The 17,107-nt window shown below is 36.5% G+C and overlaps 2 protein-coding genes across 3 annotated transcripts in view; one reads left to right on the top strand and one right to left on the bottom strand.

Moving 5' to 3' along the window:
• LOC105154273 (ELAV-like protein 3) overlaps nucleotides 1-13,876 on the bottom strand; it is a 44,058-nt gene extending 30,182 nt beyond the window's left edge. The window contains exon 1 of the mRNA XM_087402513.1: nucleotides 13,546-13,876. The gene's annotated coding sequence lies outside the window, so the exon portion shown is untranslated. The remainder of the gene's footprint in view (nucleotides 1-13,545) is intronic.
• On the top strand, nucleotides 178-13,539 carry LOC105154272 (cytosolic carboxypeptidase 6). Of its 2 annotated transcripts, none has more exons than XM_011069667.2 (8): nucleotides 178-5,478; nucleotides 8,753-9,117; nucleotides 9,818-10,251; nucleotides 10,405-10,608; nucleotides 10,757-10,980; nucleotides 11,204-11,399; nucleotides 12,078-12,474; nucleotides 12,557-13,539. In XM_011069667.2, the coding sequence occupies exons 1-7, from the start codon at nucleotides 5,463-5,465 to the stop codon at nucleotides 12,394-12,396; spliced, it is 1,758 nt and encodes a 585-aa protein (XP_011067969.1). In that variant the 5' UTR covers nucleotides 178-5,462; the 3' UTR covers nucleotides 12,397-12,474; nucleotides 12,557-13,539. The 2 variants fall into 2 exon arrangements, with proteins under 2 accessions (XP_011067969.1, XP_087258633.1); XM_087402507.1 differs by having other exon boundaries at nucleotides 178-8,528.
• Nucleotides 13,877-17,107: the final 3,231 nt, after the last annotated feature.

The raw sequence follows: 17,107 nt of genomic DNA, 5'->3' as shown, positions 1-17,107 counted from the left end.
GAAATATACGAGAACATTCTATAAAAAACGGGAAATTGGAAAAAGAGTGATGGAAATTTACGCAGAGATATTAGTTTACGAAAATGAAAAAGAAATATGAATGGAAAAGAAAAAAAATAAGGATGTAAAAATATAAAAAGAGAGAGAAACAATTCCAATTAAGATAATGAACTTCCAAACTATTGAATCTATTGTTAGTAGTGATGGAGATTAAAAAAGGAAACAAAAAACAAGATATCTATTAGAAAAAAGCGCGGAAGAGTGCGTGCAGTTTTAGAGCTAAAAGCTAGTATCTGTTAACTGTAGCATAGAATCCATCACGCTGACCGATCGATCGAGCTACGACTGCCGATCTTCGTGGGAGGCTGGCATGATTAATATCATGAGTGTATACGAACTTTTGAACAACCGTACATCGCCTCGATTATCAAGGGGAAAGGGGAGAAACCAAAGAGAAAGGGGAGAGAGAGACATAGAGAGATGGGGTTGAGGGTGAGAGCAGCAGTCGTCATAAATACGCACGCGCCAGGGTTTATGCAATGGAGGGGTTGATGAAGAACTGAATTGCGCAAGCGTTGGACAGAGGGTGTAAAAGCTTGTCGGGAGTGCCCGTTCCCTCGGCAAATGGCTTTTCGGTAATGCAAACGCGGCCAAATTTCATCATACAGCGAATCCCATATTCCATTCGATAAAATAAAACTACGCTTCTCTTCCTCTTTTTTCCTCTCTTTCTCTCTACGTTGCTGAAATTTTGTCGTTCATTGTGATGCAAATCGCTCTTAATTTGGTCACGAGAAATAATTTTTCGCACGAGATATTGTGAATGTCGAGTCTTTCGCTATTCAGTCAATTAAAACTATGCAAAACGCTGTTTGAAAAAATTGCACAAAATAAAACTCCATTGTGCAAATAAAATGCATACTATTTTATAAAAAAAAAAATTTGTTTATATTAAAAAATGATTATTAAAAATTACAACAAAATCATTATGCTTTCTTTACGATAAAAAATAGGCCTCCTTTATTATATTTAAACTAACAATAAGATCTTCATACGTTATCAAATAGCTGACTAAATAGCTCGTACGAACGTGAGAGTTTAAAAAGTCTATAAAGTAAACGGCAAACGCGTTTATCTCATAGCGGCGATCTCATCTAGCGACGATCAACGACCATGAACGATAGCGTAAATATATGTGAAGTCTATCGATCGCTTTTTTTTTATACACATATGCGTGGGTCTATTTGTTTCTGTAACGTTAGGTGTTCCTTAACGAACGTCGTGACGAACGATTTCTTAATGAGTCACGTCATGGATGAAGGTAAGGATCGATAGATATCGGATGCAATGATATATACAGAAATGGTTTCTGTTTGCGTCACATTTCGATATTACAAGATATAAAAGATAGGCGAATGGCGTAGAGTAAAGGAGCGTCGTTGTGGAACAAAGGAAATAAGAGAGAAAGAGTCATTGGGGAGAAGCGAAAAGGGACAAGGGAGACAAGGGGTGTAATCTAATGGTAAATAGCACGTATGCATATAAGGGTCAGTCGAAGTGCGTCAGTGGCGTAGGAGATTGAATACTGCTTATCAACGTTCATGAAATAAGCAATTTTGATAAAAGATTTTGGACGATATATTACATAACAGAGTAAATGTATACAGAGAAATATATAAAAATATAGTCCGATCTCAGTTCAATTCTTATTGATACTACGCTTCTTTGCATATATTTATTATGTTATATGTTATAATATATCCAGATTTTCTGCATAATTCAAAAACATAAAATGTTATATAATATCATAATAAATTATAATTATAGTAAATTATTATTAATATCATATATATATACTTGTACATATACAGTATATATGTAATAAACTAATTAAAATTCTTGTTTCAGTTTACTAAAGAGTAACAAACAGTTATATTAAATTTCAGAAATTACATTTCTCTTCGTTATTAACTTATTATCATAATAATATTTTATTATAACTATAATATAATGTTATATAACATTGTTTATATTTTAAAATTATGCAAAAAATCCGATAGCAAATTTAATATTTGACTCGATTTTCTTTGCATTCATGTATCATCTTAAATTTGTACATTTACATAAATTTGAGACACTAACAATAAATTTCAGAAAGAGAAAAAGAGGAAAAGAGAAGAAATAACTTATCAAAGTCTTGACACATTTAGAAGCGTCAGCTAGAAATAACTAATGAACGATGAAAGAAACTTATGCCTATCCTTATATCCCCGTTCTCTTTTAACATAACTTGTTACAATTATAGTCTCTATAATTTCTAGAAAATAATTTACAAGCACAAGTCGCTGTACGTCGCAATCATGACGTCGACGTTGATGTCGACATCGAAGTGCCCTAAAGATATACCTCATCAAGTTGGTAGTAACCACTTGTAAAACTCACCGATCCCCAACGATCGATCGGCGCGGGTTATAGTGGCCCACCCTACGTCTTAATCGCCAGAAGAGTCTAGACACCTCTTCCAGAGGAGGTCGCATAAATTCCGTGAGAGGACGGCGCAGCGGATAATTTACGGGGGCGCTCGTCCTCTTTGTGCTCCCGAGTGTCCTGGGAAGATCGACGCAGCGCGGCGCGGCACGGCGCGCCCATTCCATCCCGGGCGACGGCCGCGCCTCCTTCCTACGCCACTGCGAGGGTAGACCGAGGGGTGCCAGCGTCAGACGGAGCCGCCAGCCGGGGTTTGGGGGGATGCTCGGGGGAGACACCGGGGAGAGGGGTCTTTCGAATATCGATCTCTCCGCGTTCTCGCAGTCATTCACTCTCTCTCGTGCAGTTCCACGCTCGTCCCTCTTCCCACTCGTTTTGCGCACCCAGTACTCCCACAGAGTAATGGAAGGGGTGCGGAACAGGATGCGGAGAGACGGCCAAAAGGGGGGTTTTATCCGGAGGTCCCAGCCAAAGCCCGGGGGAGGAGGGCATTCACCAGGGAACGCGCGCCACCACCAACTATCGTCACTACTACCACCACCACCACCACTAACCGACATCCAGAAAAATATCCTCCGAGATCGGAGGGAAATTGGTTTACCGGATCCTGCAGCGCGACGTTTATACAGAATTATTCCCCATTCGTCTTTTAGTCTTTTCATTCCTCTTTGTATCATTTAATTTGCATCCTATCTTTGGAAATTCGTTTCATCGTAGTCGATTTTCGCGACTATTATATATAGTTTTAGGAAATCGAGAACAAAGGAAACCATTATATGAATGAAATAACTGAATCCTGTACGGTCCAGTATACTCAATATACTCTACTTGTGTTTGTGGGTAAGTACCAATATCATCTAAGTAGATGTTCTTCTCTTTTTCGTGAAGAAAAATATTAGAAAAATGGAAGATAAAGTAATTCAGTGTTATAACAGTGTTATAAAGTAATTCACTATTATAAAGTATGTCCCAATATGATCTAAAAGCTACTTTTTCTTAAAATCTTCTCACTAATCATGTAAATATTTGAAAATGTTCCATATTTTTTAAAAATATATTCCAAAATATTTTCACTATTTTGAATCTTCAGTTTTTAATTTTGGATCCAACAAAAAATTAGAAAAAAATCACAAAGCTTAGATAAGATCCTCAAATAGGATCCGGTTACTTTATTTGATATCGCAGAGTGCAATATATTATTTTATCATTGTTGATATGATTAGTATCAATCATTTATTTAAGGCATCCATTTTTCATCAATGATCGATGTATTAAAATTACATATATCAATATCGGCAACAGACCATTATTCTCATATAAGTTGTATGCTCTCTAAATTCTTTAGAGTAGAATTTCACTCTAAAGAGTGAAAATTGAGTCAGTTTAAAAAAGGAGTGGCCCAATTTTCAATCTTGAAGAGTGAGATTTCATTCTTCAGAGTGAGCTTTTATTCTAAAAATTTTAGAAAACTTGCTTTATACGTGGCATTCGCCACGCGTCTCAATTCATTTACTCTATATCGATCTTAAAATTCATTGTAAGGCGATGACAAAAGGACGAATAAGTGGCCAAGTTCATTTTGCCCGTGAAAATTATGAAAATGTCTTGAGACGATTCGCGTCCACCCACGTCTTCCTTCTTCAATCTCCCTTTTCTTCAATCTCGAGTTATCATTCTAAAGCGCAATTTAGCCAAGGGTAGATATCGCACATCTTATCGGCCATGTTGCAAACGCGTTTATAGGATATATTAAGCATTGTGCGGATCTAAGAATAAGACTACATACGTGTTTCAGAGATCACATCTCAAGAAAAGTGACGCAAGTAAAAAAGTGTTAAATTATTCAGAAGAGAGAAAAGAAAATTATATTTTAAAATTACGACAGTACTAAATAAAGTCAAATAGAACTAATCACAAATTGCTTGTTTCAAATTTCAAGTTTTAAAAATAATGTAAATGTTAATTTGTTAATAATATTATATTATAAAAATCATTAAAAATTACTCCTATTTTGATTTGTATCATTTTCAATTCTTTTCTATTTTCTATTTGAATTCAACTATATCGTGTTTTTTCCAATATTGAAGCCCGATATATTCAGAACATAACACGAAATTCAAAAAATTCAAATGTATTATGTTTCTTACGAGAATACGATACAATTACGTATCTATCCTTCTCGCTTGTTTCTTCTTTCGAGGAATTACATAAGTACGCCAACTAGTGAAATAACAAGGAAAATGGACGATCCTCGGGATCTCGTTGGAAATAACGTGACTGGCTGCTAACTAGCGTCTGTTTAAACATACCGTTTGGCTACGTAAAATTTTAATTTTCAGTGTTGAGTAACAATCTAATTAACTCTAATTGGATACTATAAAGAACAACTACATCTGGGGCAAAATCTTCTTACCGATCTCCAAACTTAAGATTCTTATTTTGGAGAATTAATTTCTAGTTGTTATCGATTCAAAAAATTCATTATAGTTATATAGAGAATCAGGTAATAATGGTCACGCGATAAGTCTACACGCCTACACAAGGATATCAAATACAGTTTTCGTTTAAAACACAAGGCTGACAGTAAATTAAGAACATCGTCCTTTAGACATTCAGATCGTTTGCGCTCTCAAATTATTCGCAACAAGATAATTTCATTTTATAGATGAAACAGAATTCAGAAATATATATCAGCATATTCTATAAATAAAAAAAGGTCATTGCACCATCGTGTTCAATTCGTTCCAAAGTAGACTTCGGAGATAGGTATTTTTATTTATTCTTGTAAACAAGTTCGCGTTATCTATCAACCTATCTGAAACAGTTTGCGGTGCAAGATAACCGCGTTGCTCGAGACGCATATCGATTCAACAAACCAAGGAAACCAGGATGGACTCGGCGACAGTGTCGCCCAGTAAGCAAAGTCGCTGTTCGCATGGTCCAGTTCGGAACAAGTCCCGTCGTGTCTCGCCGTCATGTCCGAGGATACCGGTATGTATTATACATGCATGCTCTTTATACGATGCCTTCAAAGCGAGGCTCACGGGACTCATTCGTGACTGCACGCGTTATCGCCGACCTGTCACGCGTCCGCACACGTTCTCGATGGATCTCGCTCGCGATCCGTCAAATCGATCGAATCCACTTTGCGAGGGGTCACGCGAGGATCATCACGCGCTTGCTGATTGCACCCTGACATTTCCCATCTCGCACTAGCTCGAAACTCCATCCGGGAGACATAGGCGAACACCAACACAGGTTGTCAATCACTTGGCTGGAATGATCGAGGTAGTTCTAAAGACGTAACAATTGACGGCTTTTTCGAACCGCTTCGCGCACGCGAAATCGAAAACATGGAAGTTTAAGTTAATTGAACGCGCTTTATTTACTGATAAAGTATACATGTGATTTGAGGGTGTGTGGAATTGTATCGCGAAGTCAATTTCCGCTGAGTACAAAAGATGTTTTTCTCTTATTATTTTTCTTTACATGACATTGATCATTTGAAATCAGTTATTGATTATTATTGATATTTCTGAGAAAACGATAATGCCTGATCTTATTCAGAAAATTTAAGTTATTAAAATTTTAGTTTTTTTCTTACAATTGATTATTTATTAAAGTTCACGATTGCAATGGTTATTTTTATTGTCACGAAAAGTAAGTTGTATTTTAGTAATGTAAAATAATTTAACAATCTGTAAGTATTTCTAACGTCTTATTGATTCCAATTCCCCACCTCACAACAACATTATTGCGGCAGCAATTAAAGCAGGACGGAGTGTAAGAAATGGTCATTGTTATTTTTCCCAAACGTATAACAGAAATTGTGGAAAATTTAACGTGAGTTTGCCGATGTATACATATTATTCCACGATTTTTTTTCTTTTTCTCTGTTATTCTTTCCTTTCTTCGCTGTTTTTCAAGCTTTCTATTTTTTTCATTTTTAATTGCACTTTCCGGGCGCCATTCTCGTCTCTATTCGATTTTTCGTTCCAAGAATTTCACAATATTTGTTCAACGTAATCACAGTGAAACGTGTAAATAATCGTTTACTTCCGAAAATTTAAAAAATTCTATTTCTTTATAAGGTACATTACTGTTAACAAAAACATAATTTATCAAGTGATAGTTTATCAAACGGATAAATAATGAGTATTATATAAACAGTATAATTAATTTAAAATTTTTAACATCTTAGATAAAATAGAGAATTTATTTATTAAAAGTACCATTTAATCTTTCAAATATATACAAGAATGCAACGATAAATAACATTCTAATTCAATTATAAATGTTATAGTGTAAATTCCAGTCACAGTAATCATTAATGTAATTAAATAGATTCAGATAAACTATTGATAAACATATAATTTTAGTTATTAAAGTTTATTATTCTATAAAGCATTAAATTATTTAGAATATTAATCGATTTAGTCTATTTAGTTAATCATAGACATTAGTTAAATGAAACTTTATTCTAAAATATCACAAATAATCGATATTTTACGTTAGTTCGAACACCATATGTGTTACTATAGATAGACAATGGCTAGACAAGACATTCAACGTTTCTTGAAAAGACAAAGTGCAACTCTTTTGTTTCCGCGCGTTGAATCATTGATGGATCCAACTATACATATCTTGATGTAAAGTTAGTATACCTTTCTTCTATACAGCGGAGGTCTATAGCTGTTGTATGTCTTTAGAGCCATAAAATGCGACATTTGCGTCGTCGAGTAGCGGATGCGATAGAAATAGATATCGAGTGATCTGGATTTAGATCTGTAACTATTGCTATATCAAATGAATTGTGATAAGGACAGGGTTTCCATGAAGAATTTGATAAAAATATTTAATAGAATTTTATAGAATTTTATCTTGTATACAGTTGAAGCATCTTGAATCATCATCTATTTTTATTTTTATATAAAATATATATCTTTTTCCCGAATCATAAAAATATTCTTTATAATTTTACTGCTGCCTTTACTCCCAACAATAATATAATCAATATATATATAATCATAATACATATGTAATCATATATTCCTATATAATTCATTTACGACATCTTTTGTTGGAAAATTAATTGGTTTGTGTAAATAATTTAATTGAATTATTGTTAAAAAAAGAATTTTATAATATAACTTTTTTTATTATTTTAATATAATCGATTAAAAAAATCAATAAATATCTAGTAAATAATTATACAATGAAGTAAAAAAGATTTAGTCTTGTATAATTTCATTTATAAAATTTCATTCGATAAACCGTATATATAACGAAAAATATACGTGATAGGTGAGCGTAACGAGAGAGAGAGATTCTCAGAATATATATATTACTCACAGTTAATCGACCTCCAGATAAGGGATGACCTGAGTATCATTATATCTCGGCCGTCAACTCATGTAATTCGTGTAAAACTATCACGACTTTCGTCAGGCCTCCCAATCACACTCCGCTCTAATCTCAGCATCTGTTGAATCGAATCAATCAGAGAGCAAAGTTGACTTCCGAGCTTGCCCCGAATGAGCTCGGATCTCGTGACCGCAAACGAGTTTTCTCGGTTTAGCCTGGATTTCGATGTGGGCGAGGGAGAAATCAGACTGTTCAGAGATCGCACGTACGAGATCTTTGACGCCTGACAGCCACGCGAGTTCTCGCCACGAGCCGATTCCCATTTCTCTTGCACGGACTCGTTCACGCGAGATTGCGAATCAGGCGAGATTCCACGAAGGCGGACACGAGCGTACAGCAAAATCGCGAGGTTCTGTTCTTATCACGTAGGTGGTAACATGTTCCACGATGTAGAGCCAGTTTCACAAAGCCGTCAGTCTCTCATTGTCTTCCGTCCGATAGGTCGTTTGCTCTATGCTTGCTCTCTCGTCAGATCGTTCAGAAGACACAGTCGTTTACCGATAGTGCCCGATAATGTCGCTTTGTCGATAGATCGTTCCGTGTCATTTGACAAGTCATGGTCTTCTCTTGCGAGGGACGAGACCCCTTGGAGCACACCAGTCTTTATCAGCGCGCCGGTCAGACATTCCTCCACTTGACGACTCACATGAATAACGAATATTTCATCGCTATACGTCAAATTATTTAAAAATCACGAATCAATCGTGAAATAATATTGGCAACAATATCTTTTTTTCTCTTATAGAGTGGAATTATCACAATTGTAAAATCTAGCACATCGCTGTATTTAAAAAATGTTTATCTTTCTTGTTTAATCATTTTATTGAATCGCTGTTTGTAGAGAGTGAAGATAGTGATGCCGAGGGTGGTCTGGGCAACGTAAACAAATTGGTGATGCGACCACCTGGCCACAGCGGTAAAGCTAAGAAGGGCCACATTTGCTTTGATGCAACCTTTGAAACCGGCAATCTCGGCAGAGTGGACTTGATTTCTGAATTCGAATACGATCTCTTTATTAGACCTGACACTTGTGGTCCCAGATTACGTCTGTGGTTTAACTTCACCGTAGACAACGTGAAGGCAGATCAACGAGTGATTTTCAACATCGTAAACATTTCCAAGAGCGCTAATCTCTTTCGACAGGGGATGACGCCGTTAGTGAAGAGCAGTACTAGACCGAAATGGCAGAGGATACCACGAGAACAGGTGGGTGACTATTTTCGAAATAATCTATAAAATGACTATTTTCGTCGAAAGTCAATGACTATTTTGATTTAGATTCATCTATAGTAATTTATAAATTTTTAATTATATATATTATTGCATAATATATTTATAGTTTCAAACGAAGAATAATGACGAAGAATAATGTTTGAATTTTCTTCGGTAAAAATTATTAAATTTGTTAGAAACTAATAGAAAAGTAGTTCTAGAAAAATATTTTGTCCCGATTATTCGCTATTCTAAATTTGTAATTTCAATTTGCAAATGTATATCAATCTAGCAAATCTAATCAATTGTATCTATCGCATGATTGAGAACGCAGACATTTCAATTTATTAGAAGTATCTTCATGTTAAATCTAGAGAAACTGTGCCAGGGTTCTTCCAATATCCAATTACTCCATCAAGCAGTAGTCTTTTAAATTAGAATTATCAGCATCGTGAGTCGTTTGATGATTATCACGTTGCCTACGTATAGCTGACAGCTAAATTTGATCAATCAATATCATCATAAAATGATGTAATATATTATCATTAAAATATGATTTTGACATAAATCACTTTTTTACTAAAGAAGTCTCTCTTGATATTTACTTTATAGTTCGCGTTATTAATTTATTTATATTTTTATCAATTTCATTAAAGTAATAGAAGCATTGATTCGTTTCCCCTCGATGTTATAGGTATTCTATTACAGATCTGCGCAGCATCAAAATCACTATGTACTGAGCTTCGCTTTTGCGTTCGACCGTGAAGATGATGTTTACCAATTCGCTCTAACGTATCCATACTCGTACACGCGTTACATGGTGCATCTCGACAACTTGTGCAGCAGATTATTGTACACAAAGCGAGAGACGTTGGCTGAGTCGATCCAAAAGAAGAATGTAGAGCTGGTGACTATAACTTCCGACCTCGAAGACGTGGAACGACCTAGAAAAGTGGTCGTCGTCCTCGCTAGAGTTCACCCCGGTGAATCACCGTCCTCCTTCGTGTGTCAGGGTTTGATGGATTTCTTAGTCAGTGCGCATCCTATCGCTCAAGTTCTAAGGGAATACGTGATCTTCAAGATAGTGCCGATGCTGAACCCCGACGGTGCCTTTCTCGGAAATTACAGGTGAGAACGGGAACAAAATTAATAAACATACTTCAATAAACTGGTAACAAATAAAAACTCGAATTAAAAATCGTATAAATAAATTTGCTGTTTCCGCGAACGTTCTTCTCATCGTAGATGAGAAAATAATGTTCAATCATTTTACACGCTAAGATCTACCGTGATGGGATTAGATCTGAATCGATCTTGGAATTGCATCTCCGAATGGATTCACCCTACCTTGTTCGCGACTAGAGCGATGCTAAAGTCGCTTGATAAGAACGCACAGACACCATTGGATTGTGTGCTGGATTTACACGCTCATACCAATGCCACGGGCGTCTTCGTCTATGGAAATACATACGAAGATGTCTACAGGTAACTCTAATTCATTTCAAATAATCTGAAATATTCCGTCAAGCGAAATTCGAAAGAACTGGATTACTCTACCGTGAAGCGAGAGAATAGAAATCCAACGTTAATCGCTCTTGTAACCTAATCTGACTCATGGCTGCCAGCCCCTCAGGTACGAGAGGCACATTGTCCTGCCGAAATTGCTAGCTCAGCACGCGGAGGACTATGAACTGGGCAACACTATGTATAATCAAGATCATAACAAAGCCGGAACTGCCCGCCGTTATCTATGTTCTATCCTAAAGGAACATGTCAATTGCTACAGTATCGAGGTTTCCATGTACGGTTACAACAAAAAGGGAATACCGGGTATAATGCCGTATACGGAAGAAGGATGTATCCTTCACAATCATATTAATCACATCGTTATAATATAAAATCTCTCTCTCTATCTCTCTCCACGCTAAAATTAATATTGCTATGTAAATACCAAAATTAAAATTGTTGAAATTTTATTAAGAATTTCGATATTATTAATTATACATGCGTCAAAATTTGAATGTAGATTTAGATTCAATCAAGAGAAAGCTGAACCCTTAACGGTCGGAGTCGAATCCAGATTACAGACTGGGTCGCAATCTGGCACGCGTTTTTCTAGAATATTACAAGCTCACTGGGCTTATCCCGTCGGGGCTTCCCGATCAGCCATCAAGCAGACGAGCGCGTCAATCTCGGCAGAGACATCGTCTTCCAAGGGAACCCAGACCAAGAACAGTTCGAATTCCGGCAACCTTGCATCTTGCCAGCATTTACGAGTAATTATTTTAATTTTTTTTCGCATATAGATGTAACGTTCATTCTAAATGTCCCAGATTTTTATCATGGAGATTTTTAACATGGATTAATTTATTATCCCTCAACTATTATAGATAAGGAAACTACACCTAAGTTCTAAAGTGTCGTGTTCCAAGTACAAAATACAAGTAAACTTCCGCGATTGGAAGATGAAAGTTCAAAGCTTTTTACCTACAATTTAGAACTTTATCATATCAATCGTATAGATTATTCAATTTCTACAAGATACAATATTTTTAGAATATTATATGAATATTAAAATGGGTAATTAATATTCAAATAACTAGGATCAAATTCTAGGATTGTTATTGTGTGCTTACAGGGATTGTCTAAAAATTTTCACTTCCAAATATGATCCGTTGCTGTAATTGAGAGCTAAAAATAAAATTAAGAAGAAAGAATGTCATTTCAATATTGATTTATCGCAATAATCCGCTCTCTCGAGTATGGACAAACTTTCGCGTGGGGATCAATTACTTTAATAAAATAAGATAAGATAGTTCTATTAAACTAAAGAGTTTCCTAGACGCAAAGATTTTCTTGAAAACGTAAAACATTAGTTTAGAACTCAGGACAGAACGATGCATATTATTTACCGAGGTAAATTAAACTCGGCTAATCTCGGGTCAAATCGTCAGGTACTTCCGGGAGAAACCTGAGCAGCTCCCGAGCGCTCGTTACCGATCGATGAGTAGTACGCGGATGGGACAACAGCCCGGAACCGGAATCGCGAGTGAAACTGGAACGGGCGTCGGCGGCGGGTGCAAAAGCCCGAGCCACAGGTTCCGGAGCCCCGGGGCACCGCTCGACAGAGTGCAGACCCTGACGGGGCGACCCGCCGAGCCGCGGCTCACCATTATCGATTTCAATCAGCTGACGCGGGGTGGTTTGGAGCTCGCAGCCAACAAGAACAGACCGACGGTCCCATACAAGAAGGTCGTCAAGTCACGCAGATAGCGATCGTCTCGTCTCGGTTAAGGAGAGATCCTTCGCGATCCTCCAACGTCTCCAAGGACACGAAAATCAAATGTCACGGTATGCCATTATTATTTTCTGTATACGAGACGGAAATTGCCTTCGTGACAACATTAAGCAATATTGGTTCACATGAATGTAGGTGGTCGAATAGATGAACCATCGCATCGATTCGCACTACTTCTGGCGACGGAAATAGAAGACTTGTCGACGAGAAAAGAAATGCGGAGAATGCATTTCGGATGCTGCCTTTTAGCCAATTGTTAATGCTAGTGTTTGTTATTAAGAAACTTCCGCTTCTTTTACATCGAATAATTCAATAATATCAATGCGCACAATATTATTCCTCATATTATGCAATAGTCATTCTTTCAAATATCAATATTTTACATTCTCTTACATCATTCTCGCTTCTTTTCTCGAAAAGAAAAATAATCTATAATTAATCTTTATCTCACATTGCATGATTCTAATTTCTAATATATATAATATTATATATATATTATATACTTGTTGCATTTCTTATAATTGTTTATAATATTGTTGTCAATTTTACATATATGATATTATAACTGTTACATTCAAAGATAACTATATTAATAATAATGATAAAAATATATTATAATTATTAAACATTAAATAAAACAAATAGAGCATGCTGTCACATTATTAATACACCATTTCCGAATTGCATCTAGAGCTTTACATAAACTCTGTACGATGAAATTTGTATCAGACATAAAATTATGAAGATTATTAGAGATTTTAGATTATATCAAAATTATAAAAATCTTTAATACAATCTCAGATAATTCATGTCACTTGTCCAATTTTAAGAATGGAACAAAAAGAAAACATCATTAGTGTCTAATAAATAATTCTTTAATTCGGAAAATTCTTTAATTTTTGTCAAACTGATTTAATACGACAAATTATAATTAGGAGAGATGGTCGTAATCGATCAATACACAAGATTGTTTTCTTGGGAACACTCTGCATTTCTTGATCTCTGATAAGCACACCGAACACAATCACACGTGGTGATCGACCATACGCTCCAGATGCATTTCGGGAAGAGTCGTGGCGCCTCCGCCAATAACGACGATCGACAGTGATTGGCATTGCACGTACCTGAGAGAATGCGACAATTACGTTTCCTAAAACTCAACGAACCCGCGCTCGAGGCACGCGCGCATTGGATGGACAGAAGACGCAGGTACTACGCGATGGCCCGTTTACACCTGGCTGGATACGGACCTAAGGATACTCGGAGACTGGGCGCGGGTGTGTCCGTGCATTTAACGTACGACGACGACAAACGGCGACGGAAGAGTCGGTATACTAATCGTGTTTGCGAATTCAACCACGAACAACGAACAAACGAATTTACCGTGTGCGTGTATACGTGTGGGTGTACGCTTGTACGTGAGATAGTTGTGCGTGAGAGAGCCGGTCGGTGTCCCTGCGTGACTAAGGTGTGCGTGTGCGTTTCCGAATATACGTATGTGTGTATTTATATATTATATATATATATATATATATATATATAAGTATATATACATATATATATATACGTGTGTGTATGTGTGTGTATGTGTGGGTATATGTGTGCCGATATATTTGCGGTTATATATTATACGTGTACATGTCAATCAATCGGAACTGAAGAGGAACTAAAACGGAAAGAAATGAAACTATAGCGAAAGAAGGGAGCAGACAAGCGGCCAGTAGCTCTTCTACCCCTGGGCTCGAGACGGAACTGGCCCGTGGGCCGCTCCGACGGGCTCGCGAGAGTCGCGAGACTTCCTCCCCCTCCCCTCTTCCGTCCTCTCAACGTTCCTTCCCCGCCGCACCGCGCCGTTTGTCGTAACCCTCTTCTCGCCCAACCACCGTCGGTGTCGCTACCACACCGCTTGCCCTGCATCCTCGGTTCTCGCCACCCCCGTTCTCACCCTCCCCGTCATGAGTGCGTTTTCCTCCCCTCCGTGCCGCTCCGTGCATCCCCCTCGAGCCGGGCCGGGCACTTCGGGGTTGGACGAGAGCAGGGCGGTGGTCGTTGAACCAGGTATATAACGACTGACGTCTGCGTCGTGCCGATTGCGCAGCAGTGAAACCGCCCTTACACGGCCATGCTCCCCCTCCCCCTTCTCCTCCCCCCTTCCTCCCGGCCTCTCGTTCGTCCCTCGTTCAGTGCGCGGGGTTGCAACCCCCATGCACCCTATCGCTATAGCACAGCTCTTGGACGGTTCCCCAGGAGAAGCGACTAACCTTCGCGAACCCGGGCGGTACGGGCAGCGAGGGGATGACAGAGGGGGTGCAGAAAGCCTGAGGGGGATGGATCTGTGCAACGGAGTCGACGTGTACGCGCGCCAGTGGATTAATATCGCGCTGGATTCGCTAGGGCCGAAATGATTTAATTCCAGCTTTTAATCCCAGCTTTTATCTACGCTTCGATATTAGATTATACATTGTCGGCGCCTCTTTTCCGCAATTTCTTTTATTCGCCGGCACGGAAATGTTGCCAAGAAACCGGCCGACTTGAGCTTCCTTCGTTCTCTTTTTTTGTCAAAATTAGATGTTTTATTACCCCCGCGAGAGAGTTTACTGTTGAAATTGTCGATTAATCGCATCACGCTTACGCGACGCTTTTAATTATGTTTCGCATTAAAAAGTAAAAATTTTGCAAATGAGACGCACCATAACTCACAATATTTCCCTGTTCATAGAAATATGATAAGTTTCGCTTCATACAAGACGCTGAATGACATATTGAAAGATTTCTAACGTAAAGCCATTAAACGCGAAGGATAATTAATGGTTCTATTCTATTGAATTGATTCTTCAGATTTAAAATTGAAGTACCCCGTTTTTTAAATAATCCCAATGAACATTATTACATATATGAAGAGATTCATCGAAAAAAATTCAGAGTCTGAAATAAATATAAGTTTTCTTTCTATATATCGAAATATAAAAATAAAAAAATAAAAAAGAAAATATCTCTAGAAAATGGGAACGGAGGGAACGGTAAGGAGAACAAATATCCATTAAAGAAAAGAAAAAACTCGACTATTTTTCTCTTAATGAATCTTTTCCTAGACTTAAGAACTCTAAGCTTCAAACATCAGCTTCGTTATCCTAAGGATGATCATCTTATTTACTACAAGATAATGCTGTCTTCGTGTTTTTAGCACGAAGCTGTTAATAAAATGAGCGAGATCATTCACGCTAATTAAATTCCATCCCATAAATGAATATTAAAAATTTGAGAAACTCATTATTATTATTCTATTTTCGTGATACCTCTTTAAATTATTATTATGTTTCAGTTCTCATGGAATACATTGTTGTAATGTTATGCTCGAACTTATCAAGCTTTCTTTTCTGATCTTATTTGGAGTTTCGTACGTTAAACTGAACGAAAAATAATCATTCTGTCTTTTTATGAATCATATATTTTCATGTATATATCACATATGTACATGAAGATATAATATACATACGCGTATATTCGTATATTTTTATTACGTGATATGTTATTTTATTATGCTATTTATTATATATTTTATATATCTATATATTGTAAATATGTAATTTTTATCGTATATGTATATTGCAGAGTTCGCTAATGTACTCATATATGCAAAAATATATTACATATCGTATACATTTTTCAATTGAATATATGAGACATTCATATTCATTAATAGCATGTTGATGTGTATTTATCTAAAATAAGAGGATTCATATTTTTATAGTAATGATCAATTTAAACATGATGCTGCCATCTAGCGTAATCTTGTGAAATCTTCTGAGAGTTTCCATTACATCTTTATAAAGCGGTATGGCGATAATTTATAATCAGACTTTCAAATGTTAAACAATAAAATATTGTATAACAATATTTTTATTAGCCATGCTATTTTTATGCACTTTTCTGATACAGCGAATAAAGCGCATAAATAAAATAAGCGTATAATTAAAATGATTTTTGTGTATGCGCACTAAAAAATATTTTTTAGTATTGTTATAAGGATGTCATATTTGCATAAAAAAGTTAAAAGCCCTTTTCAATTTGAAATACAGTGAAAATCATTGCGACATCGAAGAAAATTAAAATTTTTTACATGCTAATTAGTGAATTAGCTAAGTGAAATTCTAATTCAAATAATTTTTTTTGTCTAAATACAATTATTCTCCTGATAATTTTGACACTTTTTTAATCTAAAAAATAGTGTTTCAAAATACTTTATATCGTACAATACATATACAAAGTTTTATATATTCGTGCACAGCACTTCGATGGCTCGTATAGTTTTCAGCGCGCATGCTCGTGAACAGTGATAGGAACTTTTAAAATACCTATGCGTTCCAAAATTTATCGAGAAAAAATTTATAATTATCCGCAAGTGCATGTTAAAAAATTGACTGCTTTCTTTTTAGGAAATAAGGCGGTATTCATAGTCCGTTCTTATTTCAAGACTGTTTTAAGGCTACGTTTCAAAACTTTCTCTCCGAGGAAGATTTTATTCTATAGCTATAGTATACGTGTACTACATATTTCGAGTAAAATTTTCCTCAGAGAGGAAGTTTTGGAACGTAGCTTAAGTAATATTTTAAGACGCTAAACAGCTCTCTAATTGATTCGTGACTTCTTAAGGCTGTACTTAAAACGGTCTTGAATAAAGATATG

The sequence above is a fragment of the Acromyrmex echinatior genome, chromosome 2, assembly GCF_024713525.1.
Source record: "Acromyrmex echinatior isolate Ae372 chromosome 2, ASM2471352v2, whole genome shotgun sequence".
Lineage (NCBI taxonomy): Eukaryota > Metazoa > Arthropoda > Insecta > Hymenoptera > Formicidae > Acromyrmex > Acromyrmex echinatior.
The sequence above is the reverse complement of the archived record's forward strand: the minus strand, read 5'-3'. Positions and strand labels throughout refer to the sequence as shown.

What these genes read in the sequence shown, in the direction of transcription:
- LOC105154272 (XM_087402507.1), top strand. Translation starts at nt 8,468, where the DNA reads ATGGTCTTCTCTTGCGAGGGACGAGACCCCTTGGAGCACACCAGTCTT. An exon ending in CAGTCTTTATCAGCGCGCCG is followed by an intron (nt 8,529 to 8,752) that starts GTCAGACATTCC and finishes CGCTGTTTGTAG; the next exon opens with AGAGTGAAGATAGTGATGCC. An exon ending in GCCGTATACGGAAGAAGGAT is followed by an intron (nt 10,981 to 11,203) that starts GTATCCTTCACA and finishes AGTCGAATCCAG; the next exon opens with ATTACAGACTGGGTCGCAAT.